Source organism: Mizuhopecten yessoensis, unplaced genomic scaffold, assembly GCF_002113885.1.
Source record: "Mizuhopecten yessoensis strain PY_sf001 unplaced genomic scaffold, ASM211388v2 scaffold10619, whole genome shotgun sequence".
Lineage (NCBI taxonomy): Eukaryota > Metazoa > Mollusca > Bivalvia > Pectinida > Pectinidae > Mizuhopecten > Mizuhopecten yessoensis.
In genome coordinates, this window is record NW_018408637.1 from 242,507 (window position 1) to 269,355 (window position 26,849).

General features: G+C 38.9%; 1 protein-coding gene across 1 annotated transcript in view; it reads left to right on the plus strand.

Annotated features, from left to right (window-relative positions):
- LOC110461429 (paladin-like) overlaps window positions 1-26,849 on the plus strand; it is a 158,530-nt gene that overhangs the window by 49,442 nt on the left and 82,239 nt on the right. Inside the window, exon 3 of the mRNA XM_021514873.1 lies at window positions 25,164-25,315. Coding sequence (XP_021370548.1) covers window positions 25,164-25,315 — 152 coding nt within the window. The remainder of the gene's footprint in view (window positions 1-25,163; window positions 25,316-26,849) is intronic.

A 26,849-nucleotide genomic window follows, 5' to 3' on the forward strand; every position in this document is an offset into this window, starting at 1 on the left:
TAAGATGTTTGAAGATTTGTTTTACAAAGAAATACTTTTAGAGTGCATATCTTCAACTAATTATTTCATCTAAAATGGAAATACTCAGATTGATTTTTGGAGCGAGGAGATAGCTGTATTGATTAATCTATTGTCTGATTGTTCGGAAGTTCTGTTTTGATGGACCATTTGCTAATTAAAATACAGCAGAATGAAACCACACTTACAAGGATAACAGTAATGTTGTGAACTGAGTTCTACAGATTAGACATTTTTATAGATTTTTTGGGGGGGTTTAAATATGCTATGCAAAGATGTATTTCTGATGGTGTATCCACCTAAAGCATTTTATGACATTTTACACGTCCATGTCATAATTTTGATGGGAGTTGATAAATTTCTCATTGCTGTTAACTTAACTTTCCATTTGGCTTCCTAGTCAAGATAGAGTGTGGGATAAATCAGGTTTTCGTTTACATCTTCGCTGCAATTTGCTGCATTTGCATCCGTCCATGGGTAGCTTTAAATTCATCCAAAAAATTGAGAAAGCAATTTTCCAAACTAAACCAATTTTGTAAGAACCCAGGAGAAGAGGGTAAAAATATAATTAAGCAGTTTCCTAGGAAAAAAGTAGCGTCAATCTTAGAATCTCGAGCCTCCCTCATTACTGATAATGGAGAGACATTTCTATCCTCAGTGTTTTACCAGAGCAATAAAGGCCCTTAAGTGTAGGAGACCGCCTTGTTCCAACTCACATGCATTGGAGGGTCTGTCTCCCATGAACTTTGTTACTACCTTAATTCAAAACATAATCTGATAAGTTTTTACATATGTGATATTGAAATCACATGACATATGTACACATGTTATAAAAAGTCACTTATTTTGAAGATGCCTATATTGCATCAAATCAAGAGTCATTGCTCCATTGCTGGTGATAGGGGTTAATGTGGAGATTGACCCCCCCAAACGTTTGTGAACAGTATGAGGAACATGGCTACCTGGGTACTGTTATATTAACAGATTGGTTTGTCTGTTTTTGAATTTTTCAATGATGTCAAGTCTGGCAGTCCGGCAAATGTTATTGATAGTGTAGGCCTCAAATGAATGACTTGACCAACTTCTTTAAATTACCAATTGGTCTAAGTTGATGATATATTAAGGACAACAAATATGCTGGGAAGAATGGTTATCAAATAGGTTCACATAAAAAAATATTGACCCAATTTGAAAGTAGAAGCTAGGGGACAGTTGTTTTAAAATTTGAAAAATCTATTAAGTTAGGTAATACTTGCAATCAACTTTGTTCAAATAAATTTGACTTTGGTCTACTTTGACGGTTAAAGACTTATCTTTGTCAGCAGCTTTTAATTACAGGTGTCTGTGAAAAAGGCTTATTGGGTCTTAATGCTGTCAAGATTAAAAGAAAAGATATTGACAATGATAGATCATAACTATATCTGTTCACAAGTGAAAATTGTTACTTAAGTCTTATCTGCTGTGCCATTACCAACAGGATCACCTACCTATGTGCTGCACTTTTACGAGTTAAGTCTTCACTGGTTGATACTCGAAGGTGTTGGCATTGTTGTCCCAGATGATATCTAGGTCACTGTTTGACCTAATTAACCGTAGATATGGGGTCATGTCTTCAGGGAAGGTAGAATAAGAAGGCATGGCCAATATATCTGTTCTCAGCTCTGAAGGGCCAGCAGCAGTGTTGTAAAGTTGTAAGGACTGGAAAGTTGATGTGCTGCTAGGCAGTGGGTCTCCTGCCTCACCCAGTCACCCAGTTAGCATTAGAACAGTAGCCTGGGTGTTAGTGGAGTAAAGAACTGTCTGTGTGTATAAATCTTATACTGGACAGTCTTTGTAAAATCTGAAACAAAGTTGAGGTCAATCAATTTCTTGATTTCCCTCGAGGTGCAGATTATATATATATTGGAAGACACATGTACACTGATGTCAGTAATGTGACCTTAGGGGGGTTTATTGTGTAATTTTATTCGCGGCATTACATATAAATATAGACAATCATATAATGGAAGTGTAGCCATTCCTACCCACTGTCTATGCTGACTCACAATAGTATGTTGTTCTGGCATCACTTAAATTGTAGAATGCTAAGTGTAAGGTACCATACAGGTATGAAAATGATTAGATACCATACAGGTATGATAATGATTAGATACCATGCATACAGGTATAGAAATGATTAGGTACCATACAGGCATGGAAGTGTATTGGGTACCACACATGCATGGAAGTGTATTGGGTACCATACAGGTATGGCAAGTAGCCAAGTGTGATAGGTATCATACAGGTATGTAAATGTATTGGGTACCATACAGGTATGGCAGGGAGTGAAGTGTATATTAGGTACAATACAGGTATGGCAAGTAGTGAAGTGTATATTAGGTACAATACAGGTATGTTAGGTAGTTAAGTGTATGTTAGGAACAATACAGGTAGTGAAGTGTATATTAGGTACTATACAGGTAGTGAAGTGTATATTAGGTACAATACAGGTAGTGAAGTGTATATTAGGTACAATACAGGTATGATCGGTAGTGAAGTGTATATTAGGTACCATACAGGTAGTGAAGTGTATATTAGGTACAATACAGGTAGTGAAGTGTATATTAGGTGTCATACAGGTATGGCAGGTAGTGAAGTGTATATTAGGTGTTATACAGGTATGGCAGGTAGTGAAGTGTATATTAGGTATCATACAGGTATGGCAGGTAGTGAAGTGTATATTAGGTACTATACAGGTATGGTAGGTGGTGAAGTGTATATTAGGTACTATACAGGTAGTGAAGTGTATATAAGGTACAATACAGGTAGTGCAGTGTATATTAGGTACAATACAGGTATGGCAGGTAGTGAAGTGCATATTAGGTGGCATACAGCAGGTATGGCAGGTAGTGAAGTGCATATTAGGTACAATGCAGGTATGGTAGGTAGTGAAGTGTATATTAGGTATCATACATGTATGGCAGGTAGTGATGTGTATATCAGGTACAATACAGGTAGTGAAGTGCATATTAGGTGGCATACAGCAGGTATCGCAGGTAGTGAAGTGCATATTAGGTACAATGCAGGTATGGTAGGTAGTGAAGGGTATATTAGGTATCATATAGGTATGGAGATGTGTTGGGGACCATACAGGGATTGCAGGTAGTGAAGTGTGTAAGGTACCATACATGTATGGTAGGTAGTGAAGTGTATATTAGGGATCATACAGGTAGTGAAGTGTATATTAGGTATCATACAGGTATGGCAGGTAGTGAAGTGTATATTAGTTATCATATAGGTATGGAGATGTGTTGGGTACCATACAGGTATTGCAGGTAGTGAAGTGTGTAAGGTACCATACAGGTATGGTAGGTAGTGAAGTGTATATTAGGTATCATACAGGTAGTGAAGTGTATATTAGGTATCATATAGGTATGGAGATGTGTTTGGTACCATACAGGTAGGGCAGGTAGTGAAGTGTATATTAGGTCTCATATAGGTATGGAGATGTGTTGGGTACCATACATGTAGGGCAGGTAGTGAAGTGTGTAAGGTACCATACAGGTAGGGCAGGTAGTGAAGTGTATATTAGGTATCATACAGGTAGGGAAGGTACTGAAGTGTGTAAGGTACCATACAGGTATGGATGTGTCTTATGTACTATACAGGTATGGCAGTCTTATGATGTTCTGTTACATTGTTTTGAAGGTCCCTACGACTTTATTAGTTTGTAATTAACAGCTTGAGTTAGACCTGGAATCTGACCTTGAATTGGACTTAGACCACAAGTCATATCTCAAGTTTTCTTCAGTAAGTCCAAACCTTAATGTATTCATTGTAGATTTGTTTTATTCAATGTCTTTTTCATCAATATAAACTAGATGGATAGAAAAGATATTAATCTGATGATTATAAATGATGGCCTGTTAAACAGGTATCTAAACAAGGTACTTTTACTGTGTAGCACTTTATTAATGATAACTGTGAATTATAGTCAGAGATGACTATGTAGAATTTTAGTTGGTTTCTTTCATAAATACATTTTCAGAACCATAATGAATGAATGAAAATATATTTGTGTATGATCCCGTGTGTGTTTCTTTGTAACGGGAACAATAGATTGATGCATTACTTTTAATTAACTTTATTCTCACATTATTATGATAATCAATTTAGTGATGGATATCCAGTTTAATGTATTATCATGGGCTTTAGCAAACACATTATGAAAGCTGGACCAGAACATCATGGAGACAAATAAGGCTCTTTCTGCCTATTTTTTTCTGTCCTCATACCAATATTGCAGTAAAATGATGTAACTTAATAAAGGATCACAGAACCAACCACGGAACGATATCACACATGATAGGGAGTGTAATAACATATAGCATTTAATTGGTGTTTCACCAACAATATTGATGTCTCTGTGGAATATAAATATTACCAGGTAATGACAGAAATAATGATGTCTTTAACCAAAAAAATCTAAACAAAATCTTCATTAAACCTTATGACAGATCGAGAGATAAAAATATTGGATGTTAGATTTTAATTATTGTTTAGGAGTTGTGTTGTGGAACATCGCAAGCCTCTTTACAATATGTAGCAATTGAGGCCTTAAAGGCCATGATCCAACACCACTCATTTCCAGTGAATTCTGAAGGTATGTTATCAATTGAACCGAAAAGTACACAATAATAGCAATAAACTATGACACCGGAGGAAAACACTCCCTGGTAGCTAGATCATCTCTATGCTTTATCAGAACACTGATCATTGATGTACCAATAGAAAGAAAAGTCTAAAGAAGAAAGTATAGAACACATTCCTAATGGTAAGGTGAAGGTCGCACACTACGGGAAGTGATCTTCAGGCAATGTAAACATTGACAGACAGTGTGCTTCCTTTCTGAGATTTCATATTATATTGACATTCCTACTTAACTTCAACTTAATATGCCATTCCAAGGAGTAGGAAGGTTATTTTTCCATAAGCTTTCCTGTTGGTGTATGAATATGTCAGAAATTTAACGTGTTAAGTAGTCCCATTTATAATCTGTTTTCAATTTCTTTTTCCAGAAGTTTAAGATTGAATTAAAATCTCGTTATGTGTAATGTTATTTTAGCATTGAAATTAATACAAAACAGCTTATCTTACAAGGATGTAATTTTTTTTTAGTTATCTTGGAAATCATGACCAATATATGTATGCTTTGGTGTATATTTGCACTTTCAGAGCATATCTTGAAATATGTTACAGATTTCCTGCTCAAACCGGCCACATAATTTATTCTATTCCAAGACAGAGGTTCTGCTTTATTTTACTTCCAGTTTTCAGAATGAGGCATTTTTGAGTTTATCTTCAAAATTGTTTCACGTCAATTAAGGGAGCAGTGTACACTGATGACTTCCTGTTTCTCTCAGACTCTGTAATAATGTTACAAGATTATAAAACAAAACCATTTGTAATGTACTCTATAACAAGAATATTTGTTTACATTGTCAGTGTCTGCATCATGTGCCTTAAACAAGTGTCATTTGATATATAAAATGTGGTCAGTACAGATTTCTGACTTTCTTCTCTGACAATGTGAATTGCAAAGTGTCTGGTATATCAGCAAAAAGTGTCTAGTTTATGTAAAAACATGTGTTGGTGTGAAGCGTTACATTAAAACTGTGCTATGAAGATATTGGTCTGGAGGATGTTGTATCTTATATTACATGTTTGTTGTGCCTGGTATAAAATAAGAAGTCACCAGCGACACATGACAGATGTCTCTAAACAAACCCCACACCAGCACTTACAGTTTCTCTCCTCTCGCCTAGGGTATCAATGTCCCTGAAACACTATATATATTTATGGTCAAAACTCAATTACCACACAGTTGGCACAACTTCCATTTTTGGGCTGATAGTTGTAGATCAGTAATTGGATCTGGGTGTTGTGGCCAGTAGATTCCTGGCCCTGGTATTAGTCTGTGTCTACAGTACGGTGCGACACCTATTACAGGGGGCAAGAAAAGACTAACAAGTGGTTAACATATAAACTGAGAGATACCATAAGTGGGTGTAACTATTGATTTGAGACAGGAAGTGCCTCACCAGCGAGGTACACACAACCTGCTCTGCTGTCAAAATGCGGAAGAGACAAAGGATTAATCATACTTTTTTTTCTGACCTAATACCGGTATGGTTTAGAGTTTAAAGATTCTCATCTGTATAGTGTTGATGATTTATGTCAAAACACAGGAATCACCGACTCACAGACTTTTATTAGTGAATAGATGGAATGGATTCCATTATGAAATATGTATCTTACGTTGACTGATTGAACATAAACAGGACTGGATAAGTATAAATCCTATCTGTGTTAGCACTCCTCTGAATAGACAAGAGGTGCTAATAGCTGCAGCCACTCTCTCATTACCTTGGAGAGCAAACTCCTGGTAGCTCTCGTCACGACTGGAAGTATATACGACTGGAAGTATATACGTGTTACCAGCCAGCCACATTTGCTGTGACGGTGCGATGGGTAAGTTCTAGTTGTGAATGGTTACAATGCCGCCAACAAAGGCCAGTTTTAATTGGTATTATCTGAATGTTGTTCAGTGTCTTTTATGATGTACAGAAGATACCAATGATTTTTCAGACATTAATGTTAAGGTAGTTTAAATGATCTAAAACTGGTACATATTTGGTTTCCATTCACAAGATTAAAGGGGACTTTAACTTTGGTTTTGTACTTGAATATTAGAACTGAATATGTGAACAATTGCTCAAATGTATGAGCAGGCTACACAACTATGTGTCCATGAAACACATTGTGATTTTACACATGAAACAAGGTACCAACTATATTTCATTATATCATTTGATACAGAAAGTTATGCTATAAATTGTTTCTTTATTTTACATATTACATATTACTGACTTATCTTCATGATAGATCCAAATCAAATAGGTTTTCTAGTCAATTCATACAAACTGTTCATCATGAGATCAATTGGCGCTAATTGTGATTGATTTTATCATTTTGACTATACAGAAGGGTAACTTTTACCGTGACTACTGCACATTACTGACTACACTATATATATATAGCTGTAAACTTTGTCGTGTAACTTATTACGTTTGTATATAATATATGTTTTGGTTACCATTGAAATGTGAACAGCAAGCAATGGAGATAGTGAAATTTGGTATCATCAACATACTAGCACACTAGAATTTTTGAAGCAAATGTACAAGCAGATCATGAAAATTTGTATCAAATTTGCAAGTTAAATGTGAAAGTGTGTAATAACCATACATGGCAAACTGTGAAAGTTAGTATGCGCTGTCCTTGTAGATAGTGAAAGTTTGGATGAAAAATACTAGCTGATAATTAATATTAGGTTTGTAGCAAAATCACCAGGAGATATAATGTGTATAGACTCATTTTTAAAAAGACGTGCTGATCATTAGACTACTGTGATTTTCATCAGTCATCAATGTGACAATTGTCGGTGTTTCTGAAGCAGTGTTGTACTCTGGGGCCACCACTGTTGACAACATGAGTCAGCCTTGGTGACAGTGTCCTATGGATTGATTTCCAGGTTGACCTCACTGGTCAAGACCATGACAGGAAATACCCATTTAATTGTAAACCCACTTTCTATAGCATGTGTTGATCTGTCTCTCCATCTCATTGCACAGGGCAATGAAATATTCAAACTCTCTGTGGCCGATATGTCCCCGCCATTCCAAAGCATTGTCATGGCTGTCCATGCAGCTCTTTTGGATTAATAATGGTGATCACCTTTAAATCACTGTTTCTCTGATTTCATGGGTTTTGCTTTTTTCATTATCTACTGATGCCAAGACTTAATTAATAACCCGGTTGTATTTCAGTTATATTATTGGTCCTAATTGTTGTGATTCAGTAATGTTGTTGAACAGCCATGCATTATTGTGAGTTGGATGGTTTAAAAATGATGTTAGCATGTTTGATGACTGAGCAGTCCTTACTGTGTGTGGGATTGTTGAACAGTCCTTACCGTCTGTGTGATTGTTGAACAGTCCTTACTGTGTGTGATTGTTGAACAGTCCTTACCGTGTGTGATTGTTAAACAGTCCTTACTGTGTGTGATTGTTGAATAGTCCTTACTTTGTGTGATTGTTGAACAGTCCTTACTTTGTGTGATTGTTGAACAGTCCTTACTGTGTGTGATGGTTGAACAGTCCTTACTGTTTGTTGGATGGTTGAACAGTCTTAACTTTGAGTTGGATCATTGAACAGTCCTGGCTTGTTGTTAAGGTGGCTCCACACATCGTCATCAGTGTCCATTTTCGTGACATACTTCCGGGAAAAGTACAGCTCGGACTCAATTATCTTGATCGGAATGTGCACGTTCACCGTGTCGTCATTTCCGTATTGCGTATCAGGCATTTCAATATATATTGCAGTGCAAATTATAGTAACACCTGGTAAACAATAGTACCCGTGCGTGACGATTATATGTCAGCACCTGATATCGAGACATAACTGGGATATCACACGTACTTCAGGAATAAAGCTTCCAATTCATAGACATAAGCAGACTTACGGGAAGACACTGACATGAGACCAGACGACTTCAAGAAGGTCATATATGAAACACATGGAATGCGGACTTGTGTGATTTGTGGACCAACCTCACATGTGCATATCACATGCTTAAACGAGTTCACAAGGTTGAGGTCGTTACGATTTTTGCTGTTGAGCGAGTTACGCTCTGTCGATTAAATCGTTTTTGTACGCCCGTCAAATTTGACGGAAGTATTTTGGTATTTGGTTGTCCGTCCGTCCGTCCGTCCGTCCGTATGTCCGTACGTCAACAATTTCTTTTAAACGACTTCTTCTTCTTAACCACCGTTGGAATTAAATTAAATTTGACTGGAAGCATCCCTAGGTGGTGGGGATTCAAAATTGTACAAATGGTGGAGCTGACTCTTCAGGGGGCTTAGGGGCGGGGCCAAAAGGGGGGCAATTTGGCTATATTGCTACAAATGACTTCTTCTGTAGAACTGTGCACTGGATATCAATCATATTTGATCAAAAGCATTCCTGGGAGGCAGGGATTTAAAATTGTACAAATGGTGTGGCTGACCCCCCAGGGGGCTGAGGGGCAGGGCCAAAAAGGGTATTTGGCTATACTGCTTTAAGCGACTTCTTTTCTGGAACTAAGAAGTGGATATCAACCATATTTGACTGGAAGCATCCCTAGGTGATGGTGATTAAAAATTGTACAAATGGTGGGGCTGACTCCCCAGGGGGCTAAGGGGCGGGGCCAAAAGGGGGCAATTTGGCTATATTGCTACAAACGACTTCTTCTGTAGAACTGTGCACTGGATATCAATCATATTTGATCAAAAGCATTCCTGGGAGGCAGGGATTTAAAATTGTACAAATGGTGTGGCTGACCCCCCAGGGGGCTGAGGGGCAGGGCCAAAAAGGGTATTTGGCTATACTGCTTTAAGTGACTTCTTCTCTGGAACTAAGTGATGGATATCAACCTTATTTGACTGGAAGCATCTCTAGGTGGTGGAGATTCAAAATTGTACAAACGGTTGGGCTGACCCCCCAGGGGGCTGAGGGGCGGGGCCAAAAGGGGGCAATTTGGTTATATTGCTATAAATGACTTCTTCTGCAGAACTATGCCATGGATATTGATCATATTTGGTCGGAAGTATTCATGGGAGGCAGGGATTCAAAATTGTACAAATGGTGGGGCTGACCCCCCGGGCTAAGGGGTGGGGCCAATAAAATGTATTACTTGGAAATGGTTGAGATCCCCACCATATAACCATATATACAATTGCTGAGTATAAAGAGAAGAATGCACATTTGCTTCCAGGATGTCCCTAGGGTCTGGCCCCACCCTTGGAGACATAGTCCCTGGGCCATAACTTTAAAACGGTTGAGATCCCCACCCCAAAACTATATATACAAATGCTGGGCATAAAGAGACGAATGCAATCATGATATCAGAATAGACCCTGGGGTCTGACCGAACCCCTAGGGACCTAGTTTCTTAGTCACAGCTTGGAAACAGTTGAGAGCCCCACCCTATAACCGTATATATACAATTGCTGAGTATAAAGAGATGATTGCACATATGCTTCCAGGTTGGCCTTGGGGACTGCCCCACCCTTGGAGACTTAACCCCTGGGTCATAACTTTGAAATGGTTAATATCCCCACCCCAAAACTATATATACAATTGTTGGGCATAAAGAGACGAATGCAGTCATGATATTAGAATTGATCCCAGGGTCTGCCCCACCCTTGCAGACTTGGCCCCTGGGTCATACCTTTGAAACGGTTGAGATCCCCACCCCAAAACTATATATACAAATGCTTGGCAAAAAGAGACAAATGCAGTCAAGATATTAGAATCGATCCTGGGGTCTGGACACAACTCTAGGGACCTAAATTCTGAGTCAAAGCTTGGAAACAGTTGAGATCCCCACCCCATAACCATACATAAAATTGCTGGGCATGACAAATATAATATAGCTATGCTACAAGGATTGGCCTTGGGGTCTGGCATATTCCCTTGATCTCATTTGGAGAATAGTTTGCCATGATTGCTTAGGTATCCAGGTGAGCGATACAGGCCCTCTGGGCCTCTTGTTTAAAGATGTAATTGTTTCATAATTTGAAGGTGTAATTGTTTCATTATTTAAAGGTGTTGTTGTTTCATTATTTAAAGATGTAATTGTTTCATTATTAGTTCACCTGGACCAAGGTGAGCTTATGCCATACCGTGGCGTCCGTCGTCCGTCCGTCGTCCGTCCGTCCGTCTGGCGTAAACTTTTGTTTTTCGACTGATCTCTTTGAAACTTGGTATACATTGTAATCATCCTATAAAGTTGTGTTTTCCTTGGAAAGAATTTTGATCCAATAATTTTTGCAAAAGTTATTGTCCTTTGTGTATTTCAGTATTTGATTTTTGTCCGGCAATCTCCTCCTACATTTTTTGACGGATCTCTTTAAAACTTGATACACATTATAAACATGATATGAAGTTGTGTCTCCCGTAAAAGAATTTTGATTCGTCAATTTTTGCAAAAGTAATTGCCGTTTGTTCATTTCAGTTTTTGATTTTTTGTCTGGAGATTTTCTTCTACATTTTTTATAGCATGTCAGCTAACCACTCTTAGAATGATGCAGATCTTATTTCAATGTAAGAAAGTATATAACACTATATGTCATTCGACAGGCGTATATTGTTCCGCCCTGCAGTACTCTTGTTACAAATGCAGTCAACTTAAAGTGAAAATAATGTTTTGTAAAATATCAAGATCCCTATGAAAATGCATGTTTGCGTGCACGTGAGAACTGCATGTCATTCGATAGCCTCTGGGCATAGATGTACCTTACATGTAAATATGCCGTGCGTTAGCGGGCTGTGGAATGATGTCCAAAGTGTACATGACTGAGAGTAATTTAGTTCTATAAAAGAACAATAAATTGATAATTTTGATATTGTAATTTTGATTTATTTCCATCATTTTTGTTATTAGGTCACCTGAGCTTTGCTCAAGTGACCTATTCCAATCACTTTCCGTCCGTCGTCGTCCGTCGTGCGTCGTGTGTAAACTTTTTACATTATCAACTCCTTCTCAAGAACCAGTGGATGGAATTTTTTCAAACTTGGTCAGAATCATCTATGGTAGATGAGGCTACCAAATTGTAAAATTGGGATTCCTTCCCCAACCCTAAGGGCCAGGGCGGGGCCACAAAGGGAAAATTAACCAATATTTCAAAAACTTCTTCTCCAGACTCAGAGGTATTACAATCATTTTCTCTGCATGGATGTAAACATCATCAGGGGCTTTATTTAAATTGTAAATTTCAGGACCCCTGAGCTATCCATTCTCCCTTGGGGAGGGGGTAAAGTTTACTATAGTTTATAAAGGGAAACAACACTTTTGGGTATATTTTGACAATTTTCTGTTGGAAATTATTCTTACTTGATGAGAATTATTCTTGAAGGAAGATGGTTTTAAATTGTAAAATTGGGATTCCTACCCCAACCTTAGGGGCCAGGGCGGGGCCCCAAAGGGAAATTTAACCAATTTTTCAAAAATCTTCATCCCCAGACTCTGAGTCCTATACTACAGTCATTTTCTCTGCATGGATGGAAAGATCCTAAGGGGCTTTATTTAAATTGTAAATTTCAGGACCCCCGAGCTATCCGTTCTCCCTTGGGGAGGGGGTAAAGTTTACTATAGTTTATATAGGGAAACAACACTTTTGGGTATATTTTGACAATTTTCTGTCGGAAATTGTTTTTACTTGGTCAGAATCATCTTTGGTAGATGACGGACGGTATCACATTGTAAACTTGGAATTCCTGCCCCATCCCCAGGGGTTAGAGCGGGGTCCCAAAGGGAACATTTACAAATATTTTCAAATTCTTATCCTTTGATGACATGACAAGTATTGTATTTCACTTAGTTTACATTCTGATTTCCACATCACATCTAAACAATAAAATAAAGCTACCAGTACCTATGATATAACTCAGGTGACCGCTAAGGCCCTTGGGCCTCTTGTAATTAAACAGAGATAACTGACATTATATAAATTGTATCCCTCTGCAAAAAGTTCTGATTTTTTTCAAGGAAGACAACTCTCACCAGGATCAAGGTGATTGTAAAATGTAAAATAATTTAAATATAAAGCCATTGTGTATATTTTGTTCAATTAATTACTCTATATGTATGAATCTTTGTGTCCTGTTTGCTTTTAGCTTGTAGATAATCACTTTTATCTGTACAAATTCAATAAAAAACACTTTGTGTAATGTGTGTTATATATTTTGCGATATTAATAAAATATTTGTAGGGTTAATTAGCAATGCTTCTTTTCATTTTGTCGTTGTTGTTTTTGTTCCGAACAATGCCACACAAAAAATAAACGGAAAATATTAAAAATTGACAAAAATTCAATATTTTGGTATTTTTTCCAAAAAAGTCCCCAAACTATCGGAATGCTTAGATTTTCATAAAATCAACTCTACAAGGTTGCATAACCATTATGTAAAAGTTTCAACAAATTTTGCTGATTAATTGCGAAAGTGTGGATCCTCCTTAAATGGTTGAAAAGTTATTTTAGTGTATTTGATGACGGAACAGTCCTTACTATGAGTGTGATTGTTGATCAGTTGTTACTATGTGTTTGATGGTTGAACAGTCTTAACTTTGAGTTGGATCGTTGAACAGTTTTTTCTGTGAGTTTGATGGTTGAACAGTCTTAACTTTGAGTTGGATCATTGAACAGTTGTTTCTGTGAGTTGGATTGTTGAACAGTTGTTTCAGTGAGTTTGATGGTTGAACATTCTTAATCTTGAGTTGGATCGTTGAATGTTTGTTTGAGTGAGTTTGATGGTTGGACAGTTATTTCTGTGAGTAGGATCATTGAACAGTTGTTTCTGGGAGTAGGATCGTTGAACGGTTGTTTCTATGAATTTGATGGTTGAGCTGTTGTTTCTGTGAATTTGGTGGTTGAACTGGTGTTTCTGTGAGGTTGATAGTTGAACAGTTGTTTCAGTGAATTTGATGGTTGAAATGTTGTTTCTGTGAGGTTCTGGTTGAACAGTTGTTTTTGTGAGTTTGATTGTTTAACAGTTGTTTCTGTTATTTTGACTGTTAAACAGTTGTTTTTGTGAGTTTGATTGTCGAACAGTTGTTTCTGTCAGTTTGATAGTTAAACAGTTGTTTGTGTGAGTTTGATGGTTAGACAGTTGTTTCTGTGCGTTTGATGGTTGAACATTCTTAATCTTGAGTTGGATCGTTGAACAGTTGTTTTTGTGAGTTTGATGGTTAAAAAATTGTTTCAGTGAGTTTGATGGTTGGACAGTTATTTCTGTGAGTAGGATCATTGAACAGTTGTTTCAGTGAATTTGATGGTTGAAATGTTGTTTCTGTGAGGTTCTGGTTGAACAGTTGTTTATGTCAGTTTGATGGTTAAACAGTTATTTCTGTGTGTTTGATGTTTGAACAGTTGTTTCTGAGAGTAGGATCGTTGAACGGTTGTTTCTGTGAGTAGGATCATTGAACAGTTGTTTCAGTGAGTTTGATTGTTTAACAGTTGTTTCTGTCAGTTTGATAGTTAAACAGTTGTTTTTGTGAGTTTGATGGTTGAACCGTTGTTTCTGTGAATAGTCCTTACTTTGTGTGATTGTTAAACAGTCCTTACTGTGTGTGATGGTTGAACAGTTTGTTCTGTGGGTTTGATGGTTGAACAGTTGTTTCAGTGAGTTTGATTGTTTAACAGTTGTTTCTGTTTGTTTGATGGTTAAACCGTTGTTTCTGTGAATTTGATAGTTGAACTGTTGTTTCTGGGAGGTTGATGGTTGAACATTTGTTTCTGTGTGTTTGGTGGTTGAACAGTTGTTTTTGTGAGTTTGATTGTTTAACAGTTGTTTCTGTTTGTTTGATGGTTAAACAGTTATTTCTGTGTGTTTGATGGTTGCACAGTTATTTCTGTGAGTTTGAATGTTGAACAGTTGTTTTTGTGAGTTTGATGGTTAAACAGTTGTTGCTGTGAGTTTGATTGTTTAACAGTTGTTTCTGTCAGTTTGATGGTTAAAAAATTGTTTCAGTGAGTTTGTTGGTTGAACATTCTTAATCTTGAGTTGGATCGTTGACAAGTTGTTTCTGTGAACTTGATGGTTGAACTGTTTTTTCTGTGAGGTTGATGGCTGAACAGTTATTCCGGTGTGTTTGATGGTTGGACAGTTGTTTCTGCGAGTTTGATGGTTGAACAGTCTTAACTTTGAGTGGGATCGTTGAACAGTTGTTTCAGTGAGTTTGTTGGTTGAACAGTTATTTCTGTGTGTTTGATGTTTGAACAGTTGTTTCTATGAATTTGATGGTTGAAATGTTGTTTCTGTGAGGCTGATGGTTGAACAGTTTGTTCTGTGGGTTTGATGTTTGAACAGTTGTTTCTGTGCGTTTGATGGTTGCACAGTTGTTTCTGTCAGTTTGATGGTTAAACCGTTGTTTCTGTGAGTCTGATTGTTGAACAGTTTTTTCTGTGAGTAGTATCGTTGAACAGTTATTTCTGAGAGTAGGATCGTTGAACGGTTGTTTCTATGAATTTGAAGGTTGAACTGTTGTTTGTGTGAGGTTGATGGTTGAACGGTTGTTTCTGTGAATTTTATGGTTTAACTGTTGTTTCTGTGGGGTTGATGGTTGAACAGTTATTCCGGTGTGTTTGATGGTTGAACAGTCTTAACTTTGAGTGGGATCGTTGAACAGTTTTTTCTGTGAATTTGATAGTTGAACTGTTGTTTCTTTGAGGTTGATGGTTGAACAGTCCTTACTGGATGTGATGGTTGAACAGTTTGTTCTGTGGGTTTGATGGTTGAACAGTTTGTTCTGTGGGTTTGATGTTTGAACAGTTGTTTTTGTGAGTTTGATTGTTTAACAGTTGTTTCTGTTAATTTGATGGTTGAACAGTTATTTCTGTGAGTTTGATAGTTGAACAGTTGTTTCTGTCAGTTTGATGGTTAAACAGTTGTTTCTGTGAGTAGGATCGTTGAACAGTTGTTTCTGTGAATTTGATGGTTGAACAGTTGTTTCTGTGAGTTTGATGGTTGAACAGTTGTTTCTGTGAGTTTGATGGTTGAACAGTTGTTTCTGTGAGTTTGATGGTTGAACAGTTGTTTCTGTCAGTTTGATGGTTAAACAGTTATTTCTGTGAGTAGGATCGTTGAACAGTTGTTTCTATGAATTTGATGGTTGAACAGTTGTTTCTGTGAGTTTGATGGTTGAATAGTTGTTTCTGTGAGTTTGATGGTTGAACATTTGTTTCTGTGTGTTTGATGGTTGAACAGTTGTTTCTGTGAGTTTGATGGTTAAACAGTTGTTTCTGTGAGTTTGATGGTTAAACAGTTGTTTCTGTGAGTTGGATCGTTGAACAGTTGTTTCTGTGAGTTGGATCGTTGAACAGTTGTTTCTGTGAATTTGATGGTTGAACAGTTGTTTTTGTGAGTTGGATGGTTGAACAGTTGTTTCTGTGATTTGGATCGTTGAACACTTGTTTCTGTGAGTTTGATGGTTGAACAGTTTGATTGATTCTCTGATGATTTAACATGTGTCAGTTTGCTTTCAAGAATAAACATGGCCATGATGTCACACTTTCAAATACATGTATTACCAACTCTGGTACGTTCCATAAGTAATGTTTCTCTAGTGATCATACTTTCAGGCATTGCCAAGATTGCTTTCTGTCCATCATTTTAGGGTCTAAGTGTGCAGCTATTCTGCAACTACCTTTTTATTTTTCTACTCATTGTTTTAGTGTCAAATATTGCCATTGTGTTCAGTTATCAGTGACCTTGTGTCCAAATATGACACTTTCTGGTTCTAAATGTGAACATGTTTTTCTCTCATTTCTGTGTGTGTATGACAAAACTGGCTAGGGTAAGAAAACCGATGTCAGAAAATTTCTATCTTACACCCCATTTCACCAGTGTGACCTATCTTACACCCCATTTCACCAGTGTGACCTATCTTACATCCCATTTCACCAGTGTGACCTATCTTACATCCCATTTCACCAGTGTGACCTATCTTACACCCCATTTCACCAGTGTGACCTATCTTACATCCCATTTCACCAGTGTGACCTATCTTACATCCCATTTCACCAGTGTGACCTATCTTACACCCCATTTCACCAGTGTGACCTATCTTACATCCCATTTCACCAGTGTGACCTATCTTACATCCCATTTCACCAGTGTGACCTATCTTACACCCCATTTCACCAGTGTGACCTATCTTACATCCCATTTCACCAGTGTGACCTATCTTACATCCCATTTCACCAGTGTGACCTATCTTACACCCCATTTCACCAGTGTGACCTATCTTACACCCCATTTCACCAGTGTGACCTATCTTACATCCCATTTCACCAGTGTGACCTATCTTACATCCCATTTCACCAGTGTGACCTATCTTACACCCCATTTCACCAGTGTGACCTATCTTACACCCCATTTCACCAGTGTGACCTATCTTACATCCCATTTCACCAGTGTGACCTATCTTACATCCCATTTCACCAGTGTGACCTATCTTACACCCCATTTCACCAGTGTGACCTATCTTACACCCCATTTCACCAGTGTGACCTATCTTACACCCCATTTCACCAGTGTGACCTATCTTACATCCCATTTCACTAGTGTGACCTATCTTACATCCCACTTCACCAGTGTGACCTATCTTACATCCCACTTCACCAGTGTGACCTATCTTAAATCCCATTTCACCAGTGGGACGTCACCCTTGGGAAATTTCTTATGCTGTGATGCATAAATTTTTGTTGTTTCTGATTAAATTCTTGTGATTGGAAAGAGAGAAAAATATTCTTTCATACTGTGTAGGGTCAGGAAATTCCATCCTCAGGATTTTCAAATTGTTGATAAACCTTGGCAAGGTTTGGATTTTACACAATTTGGAAACCCCTTAGGTTGAATTTCCCCATCCTTCACCCCTGGGCTTGAGAGTCTTGTAGTCCTGAGGTGTCATATTATTAATGCTTCTGTTTGATAATTTCAGATATCTAAATTTTATAAGAGGATTTGTAGTCGGAGTCTTATAAAGTCTTCATTTTGAAGTCCTTGTTTTTTCATTTTAGATTGGAAAACCATTTATGACCCAGTTTTGACAGAAAATGTGAATTGATTACTTGGTCTGCTATATATCTTCCAAACCAAGTTTATACATCTTCCACAGGGTATTATAAAACATGGATTCAGAACTCTTCAATCAATCGCCTCAAGGTTACCACGACTACTTTATGAACGCCCAGAGTAATTACAAGAAAACAACTGTCCTATATTTATGTTCCTCATAAATAACTGCCTTGATCAAACTAGTTATGGAAACATAATAAAGAAAAAATCCCACGAAAAGAACTTATTTCAAGATTCCTCTTTGATAGTGGTCCAAGACATAATATAACATCTTTTTACAAAGTAGAGTATTCAAGCATTAGCAGATTTGAAAAAACACTTGATTAGATAAAGCTGGAAGTCATACAGTGAGTCTTTTCATGTCAAATTCTTATCTCTGAATGATTTGATACAAGTTGGTCACTGATTCGGCAGCTTGGAAAGATAAATGATTGTGAAGTATTAGGGAGGAAGTGGCACTTTGATGTAATCAGTAACCATTAGGAAAGTGCAGCAAGCTGGGTAAACAGTTCACTGTCAATACTTCATTTTTTATTTGTATTGATAGAAGCATTATAAACAAATATTTTGATTTGTAAAAAAACACATTCATTTGAGATATAACACCGCCTTCATTGGTGAAACATTAAGTAAGTTCTAACATTTGTATAAAAGTAGTTATACTGTACAACAGTAGTTATACTGGTCAATCTTTTTAGATGCAACAATTACAATTGATTGACACAGGGATTTGTATCTATGTTGATTGACACAGGGATCTGTATCTATGTTGATTGACAAAGGGACTTGTATCTATGTTGATTGACACAGGGACTTTATATCTGTGTTGATTGATACATGGACTTGTATCTGTGTTGATTGACATATGGACTTGTATCTGTGTTGATTGACATATGGACTTGTATCTGTGTTGATTGACATATGGACTTGTATCTGTGTTGATTGACACATGGACTTGTATCTGTGTTGATTGACACGGGGATTTGTATCTATGTTGATTGACACAGGGACTTTATATCTGTGTTGATTGACACATGGACTTGTATCTGTGTTGATTGACACAGAGATTTGTATCTTTTTTGATTGACACAGGGACTTGTTTTTGTGTTGATTGACACAGAGATTTGTATCTTTTTTGATTGACACATGGACTTGTATTTATGTTGATTGACACAGGGATGATTTGCATCTATGTTGATTGACACAGGGATTTGTATCCATATTGATTGGCACAGGGACTTGTATCTTTGTTGATGGATGCAGGTATTTGTATCTAGTTGATTGACTCAGGGACTTGTTTCTATGTTTCTGCAGTTGGTTGAAATAACCTGTACTGTATCGTAAAACCTTTCACAAATTTCATGTCACCAAAACATGAAACTATGTTCTCGATTAGTTAAAATTGCACTATGTCACTAATAAAACTAAATCTGTGACTATAAACCAAAGAGATGCATGCACAAAGATAGTTAAAAAGGAAAGCATAAGTGAAAATCAAGGGAAAATTTCGTTAGCTCTCAAAAGTTGTTTTGATTATTTTCAGTTTTGAAGTATTTGTTATATAAAAAAAAAATGCACTTCATCACACTGCTAAGCAATGCTATCGCAAGACAAAGAACAAAAAATGGATATAGGATAAAATAATGTCTGGTTCTAGAATTGCTAAGAAACTAGTTCTTTGTGTCATATTGATGTCGTCAATGTGTCGTCATGTAATGTGCTATAATCTGCATTTAAATAATTTGATCATGGTGGTTGATTGTGTATAAGTACACAATATCTGAACGAGGAAATGTTTGAATATATATCTATGGTATCTCGTTTATTTAGGTTAACTAGCTGTAACGGTGTTATTCATGAGGTCTCCTGGGCTCTATATAATACCCTTGCCCATTGCCATGGTGCGGGCAAGGCGAAGCAGATACTCATAACAGACACACTTGTTCGTGTTTGTAGATACTCTCCAACACGCCTGGTAGGAGAACAAGAATAATGACTGTGTCTGTGGAATATTTGAGCTTCATTAATTGACTAATGAAATTGGTGCTGTTGTATTTATTGTTAATCGAAGCCCACTGATTGGCTTTAAGTATACTGTTGCCATTTGTCTCAGGAATGTGAAATATCCATAGTTATAGGGGCAGCTTAGCTGTCAATCACTACGATAGACAGATTCATAGAAACTGGTAATCATATTAAAATGACCATTTAGAGCTAGGTCCTGTCCGTGATGTACCACATTTAGAGCTACGGTAGGTCCTGTCTGTGATGTACCACATTTAGAGCTAGGTCCTGTCCGTGATGTACCACATTTAGAGCTAGGTCCTGTCCGTGGTGTACCACATTTAGAGCTACGTCCTGTCCGTGATGTACCACATTTAGAGCTAGGTCCTGTCCGTGATGTACCACATTTAGAGCTAGCTAGGTCCTGTCCGTGATGTACCACATTTAGAGCTAGGTCCTGTCCGTGATGTACCACATTTAGAGCTAGGTCCTGTCCGTGATGTACCACATTTAGAGCTACGGTAGGTTCTCTCCGTGATGTTCCACATTTAGAGCTACGGTAGGTCCTGTTCGTGATGTACCACATTTAGGGCTAGGGCCTGTCCGTGATGTACCACATTTAGAGCTAGGGCCTGTCCGTGATGTACCACATTTAGAGCTATCTGCTGTCCGTGATGTACCACATTTAGAGCTATCTGCTGTCCGTGATGTACCACATTTAGAGCTATCTGCTGTCCGTGATGTACCACATTTAGAGCTACGGTAGGGCCTCTCCGTGATGTTCCACATTTAGAGCTACGGTAGGTCCTGTTCGTGATGTCCCACATTTAGAGCTAGGTCCTGTCCGTGATGGACCACATTTAGAGCTACGGTAGGTCCTGTTCGTGATGTGCCACATTTAGAGCTAGGTCCTGTCCGTGATGGACCACATTTAGAGCTACGGTAGGTCCTGTTCGTGATCTACCACATTTAGAGCTAGGTCCTGTCCGTGATGTACAACATTTAGAGCTAGGTCCTGTCTCCTGTCCGTGATGTACCACATTTAGAGCTAGGTACTGTCTGTGATGTACCACATTTAGAGCTACTGTAGGTCCTGTTCATGATGTACCACATTTAGAGCTACGGTAGGTTCTGTCCGTGATGTACCACATTTAGAGCTATCTGCTGTCCGTGATGTACCACATTTAGAGCTATCTGCTGTCCGTGATGTACCACATTTAGAGCTACGGTAGGTCCTGTCCGTGATGTACCACATTTAGAGCTAGGTCCTATCCGTGATGTACCACATTTAGAGCTACGGTAGGTCTTGTCCGTGATGTACCACATTTAGAGCTAGGTCCTGTCTGTGATGTACCACATTTAGAGCTACGGTAAGTCCTGTCTGTGATGTACCACATTTAGAGCTACTGTAGGTCCTGTTCATGATGTACCACATTTAGAGCTACGGTAGGTCCTGTCCGTGATGGACCACATTTAGAGCTACGGTAGGTCCTGTCCGTGGTGTACCACATTTAGAGCTAGGTCCTGTTCGTGATGTACCTCATTTAGAGCTACGGTAGGTCGTGTCCGTGATGTACCACATTTAGAGCTAGGTCCTGTTCATGATGTACCACATTTAGAGCTACGGTAGGTCCTGTCAGTGATGTACCACATTTAGAGCTAGGTCCTGTCCGTGCTGTACCACATTTAGAGCTACGGTAGGTCCTGTCAGTGATGTACCACATTTAGAGCTAGGTCCTGTCCGTGCTGTACCACATTTAGAGCTAGGTCCTGTCTGTGATGTACCAGATTTAGAGCTACGGTAAGTCCTGTCTGTGATGTACCGCATTTAGAGCTACTGTAGGTCCTGTTCATGATGTACCACATTCAGAGCTACGGTAGGTCCTGTCCGTGATGTACCAAATTTAGAGCTAGGTCCTGTCCGTGATGTACCACATTTAGAGCTAAGGCAGGTCCTGTCCGTGATGTACCACATTTAGAGCTAGGGTAGGTCCTTTCGGTGATGTACCACATTTAGAGCTACGGTAGGTCCTGTCCGCGATGTACCACATTTAGAGCTAGGTCCTGTCCATGATGTACCACATTTAGAGCTAGGTCCTGTCCGTGCTGTACCACATTTAGAGCTAGGTCCTGTCTGTGATGTGCCACATTTAGAGCTACGGTAGGTCCTGTCCGTGGTGTACCACATTTAGAGCTAGGTCCTGTCTGTGATGTACCAGATTTAGAGCTACGGTAAGTCCTGTCTGTGATGTACCGCATTTAGAGCTACTGTAGGTCCTGTTCATGATGTACCTCATTTAGAGCTACGGTAGGTCCTGTCAGTGATGTACCACATTTAGAGCTAGGTCCTGTCCGTGCTGTACCACATTTAGAGCTACGGTAGGTCCTGTCTGTGATGTACCACATTTAGAGCTAGGTCGTGTCCGTGATGTACCACATTTAGAGCTAGGTCCTGTTCATGATGTACCACATTTAGAGCTACGGTAGGCCCTGTCCGTGATGTCCCACATTTAGAGCTACGGTAGGTCCTGTCCGTGGTGTACCACATTTAGAGCTAGGTCCTGTTCGTGATGTACCTCATTTAGAGCTACGGTAGGTCCTGTCAGTGATGTACCACATTTAGAGCTACGGTAGGTCCTGTCTGTGATGTACCACATTTAGAGCTAGGTCATGTCCGTGATGTACCACATTTAGAGCTACGGTAGGGCCTGGCCGTGATGTACCACATTTTCTGCATAGAAAACCCTAATGTTGCTCCGGTCTCCTTGTTATCCTATTAACATACCCACACTGTCTCCAAGCCTGCAGTTTGCCAAGACGTGTCCAAGACACCAGGGAAATGATACCATGATATGTCATGATGTACCACATTTAGAGCTAGGTCCTGTCCGTGATGTTCCACATTTAGAGCTATGGTAGGGCCTGTTCGTGATGTACCACATTTAGAGCTAGGTCATGTCCGTGATGTACCACATTTAGAGCTACGGTAGGGCCTGTCCGTGATGTACCACATTTAGAGCTAAGGCAGGTCCTGTCCGTGATGTACCACATTTAGAGCTGCGGTAGGGCCTGTCCGTGATGTACCACATTTAGAGCTAAGGCAGGTCCTGTCCGTGATGTACCACATTTAGAGCTACTGTAGGTCCTGTTCATGATGTACCTCATTTAGAGCTACGGTAGGTCCTGTCAGTGATGTACCACATTTAGAGCTACGGTAGGTCCTGTTCGTGATGTACCACATTTAGAGCTAGGTCCTGTCTCCTGTCCGTGATGTACCACATTTAGAGCTAGGATAGGTCCTGTCCGTGATGTACCACATTTAGAGCTGCGGTAGGGCCTGTCCGTGATGTACCACATTTAGAGCTAGGTCCTGTCTCCTGTCCGTGATGTACCACATTTAGAGCTAGGGGAGGTCCTGTCCGTGATGTACCACATTTAGAGCTGCGGTAGGGCCTGTCCGTGATGTACCACATTTAGAGCTAGGTCCTGTTCATGATGTACCACATTTAGAGCTACGGTAGGCCCTGTCCGTGATGTCCCACATTTAGAGCTACGGTAGGTCCTGTCCGTGCTGTACCACATTTAGAGCTAGGTCCTGTCTGTGATGTGCCACATTTAGAGCTACGGTAGGTCCTGTCCGTGCTGTACCACATTTAGAGCTAGGTCCTGTCTGTGATGTACCACAATTAGAGCTACGGTAGGTCCTGTCAGTGATGTACCACATTTAGAGCTAGGTCCTGTCCGTGCTGTACCACATTTAGAGCTACGGTAGGTCCTGTCTGTGATGTACCACATTTAGAGCTACTGTAGGTCCTGTTCATGATGTACCACATTTAGATCTACGGTAGGTCCTGTCCGTGATGTACCACATTTAGAGCTGCGGTAGGGCCTGTCCGTGATGTACCACATTTAGAGCTAGGTTCTGTCCATGATGTACCACATTTAGAGTAGAGCTAGGTCCTGTCTGTGATGTACCACATTTAGAGCTACTGTAGGTCCCGTCCGTGATGTACCACATTTTGAGCTAGGTCCTGTCCGTGATGTACCACATTTAGAGCTACTGTAGGTCCCGTCCGTGATGTACCACATTTTGAGCTAGGTCCTGTCCGTGATGTACCACATTTAGAGCTAGGGTAGGTCCTTTCTGTGATGTACCACATTTAGAGCTACGGTAGGTCCTGTCCGTGATGTACCACATTTTCTGCATAGAAAACCCTAATGTTGCTCCGGTCTCCTTTTTATCCTATTAACATACCCACACTGTCTCCAAGCCTGCAGTTTGCCAAGACGTGTCCAAGACACCAGGGAAATGATACCATGATATGTCAGAATAAACTATACTCTATTGGCTGGTGTGTCAAGCTTCATGGTGACCCAGGAATGTCAAGGTCATACAAAACTTTCAATCATCTCATAATTTAATTTACTAGTCTAGTCGATGATAGCTTATTGGGATTTCTCATGTAATGAAAACCCAATACGAGATCAGGTTTTCTTCACTAACTGGACTTATCCCCACTGACTGTGGTGAGATGAGTATAGATGGTGATCATCTGTGTGGAAAACAGGTCCTTCTTACATCCCAAAGTTGCCTGATAGATTTTCCATGGACAATAGGCCTGGACAGGCTGGTAATTCTGTTACCCTTGTGATTAGGTAGGAGGTGTACCTAAATGATCTTATATTAACCATTGTCACATTCCTATGTAGCCTCCAAGTTTGTCTACACCTTCGTGACTTGGACTTTTTTTGATAGACAGAGAACTGTAATGGCACACGCTGTATATACATGCATGTGGTCAGGTTCTCCAATATGAATGAGCTTAGACAATTAGCCAGAAATCAAAAGCAGTTGGTTAAATGCATTCAAACACCACTATCAAGAAACTTCAATTATGCAGACATGCATCATACTTCACCCGCCAGTGTCCTATTCCATTACCTTACATGTGATGCAGCTTCCAAAGGCTTAAGATAGGTGTGGCTGAGGTGCATGCAAATCTGTTGAATTTCTGGCTTGATATTCAAGATAGGTCAAAGTCCTGACCTTTGATTTGTTGAGACAATTTTTCAAGTTCTAACTTCACCCTGAAAAATAACCTTTTACTGCCATGATCAAGTGTTGTTATTTTTTTTCTGCCCAAAAGCAAATGCTCCCTAACTTTTTGTTTTGAGGAGCATAAAAATCCTGACTCTTGTTTTGTAGGGGGGATATCATCAACACCTGTAGTACTGACATTAATCCTGAGTGCTATCCAATGTGTCCTCTAAAGAGCTAACATTCCGATGTGTCATTTTTAAGAGGTAACCTCTGCCTGACCTTGAGGAAATAGTTGCCCCATTTTAAAATTGGATATGGTTTATGTTGTCTATCGCTGTGATGTAGTACTGCAAATAACACGATTCTTTTATTGCCATTGTAGCACACCAAAGACGAAACTTTGTGCGGACAAACGAGGTCGCACCAGTCATCATACGTGATTGTAGAGAAGAGTTCCAACATGTCTCGGACTTCAAGGATCCTATTGTGTTTGGTTCCATTGCCGACAACATGCCTGAACATCCACTCATCAAAGTAAGTCATTTCTTAAAATAGATGTTGGTGTCATTGTAACGTTGACAGGGGAGATCGATGTCCTGTGGTCATCTATCACCAGGCTTTCATTCACTCGGTTATTAATGAACTATTAACTTTATCGGTACCTGATTTTATTTCACATACAAATTTATTTTGAAGCTATTCTATTTGAATGTAAATATCTGAAAAAAAGTAAACAAATTTCAGATCAAATTTAAATTGAAGAAGAAAAACTTAAAATATATATATTGAATAATCATTTTGATCTCCTCCCTTATCATATTGACGGGGGATATCTAAAGGTTCTGTCCAACTGGCCATTTGTCTGTGCATCCATCCGCCAAGAAGCATTTCCAGAACATTTCCGGCTTAAACCCAAAAACCATTCAAGATGACTTTGTGAAACGCTGTATGCACATCATTCCAGTAGTCTAGTACTATAGTGCCTTTTGGTATTAGGGGGTTTTCATTTTCGATATTTTTCCTATTCACATTGAAAGAAATAGCCAGAAGTGCAGAATGGTCGTTTTGGAGCATATCTCAAAAATCTTTCAAGATAACTTCGTCAAAGTGTATATGCACACAAATCCAGTAGTGTAGTCGTTCGTGCCTGTAGCTATCAGTCAGTTTTTGTTCTCAATATTTTCTTGTTACCAAACAAATTTACGTCAAAATGCAAACTTTGTTGTTTCTAGAACATGTGTCCAAAACCATTCAAAATAACATATGCAGAACTTTCAATTCATCAAACTGCTGGCACAATGATAATGTTATTATTTTAATTTATATTATTTATAATTTCATGACTGCATTTAAAAATATATGTAAATTACAATATCACAGTTGGGGCTTTCACTCAATCCATATCCCTATACCTACAGCTATATAAGCAGCTTCATGTTGTCCCATTTATCAGGAATCTACATCAGTATGTTCTCTTACATGTACCTCAATCTTAAATGTCTTTAATTGGTAAATTACATGGTTTCAAACCATGGTTGACCATGGTAAATCATGACTAGTCACAACTGTACAACCTGATGGTTTCACAATCTGGTAATCAGGGTCAACCATGGTTACAACAACTTGTCAAACCATTGCATAAACCATAGTTGAACTGATGCCATGGTCAACCCATGCTGTTACCATGATCAAACAATGGGCATCTATTGCTTTTGAACATTAACCATGATTAACTACAGTCACTCAATTACCTGGGTGATTTGGTAATATCTTTTTGTCACACATCCCTCTATCATATCTGTCTCCCGCCGTCAACCCCTGAAATTTGGATTGTCTATCACAGTTTTCTCTCGACAGCGGATCTGAATGACTATGTCCTTATTTATTATATTTTGAATGTGAAATCTGAACTACAAGGACTTACGTAGCTTTCCATTAAGAGTAGATTCCCATTAAGAGGAGATTCCCATTAGATTCCCATTATGAGTAGATTCCCATTATGAGTAGATTCCCATTATGAGTAGATTCCCATTAAGAGTAGATTCCCATAATGAGTAGATTCCCATTA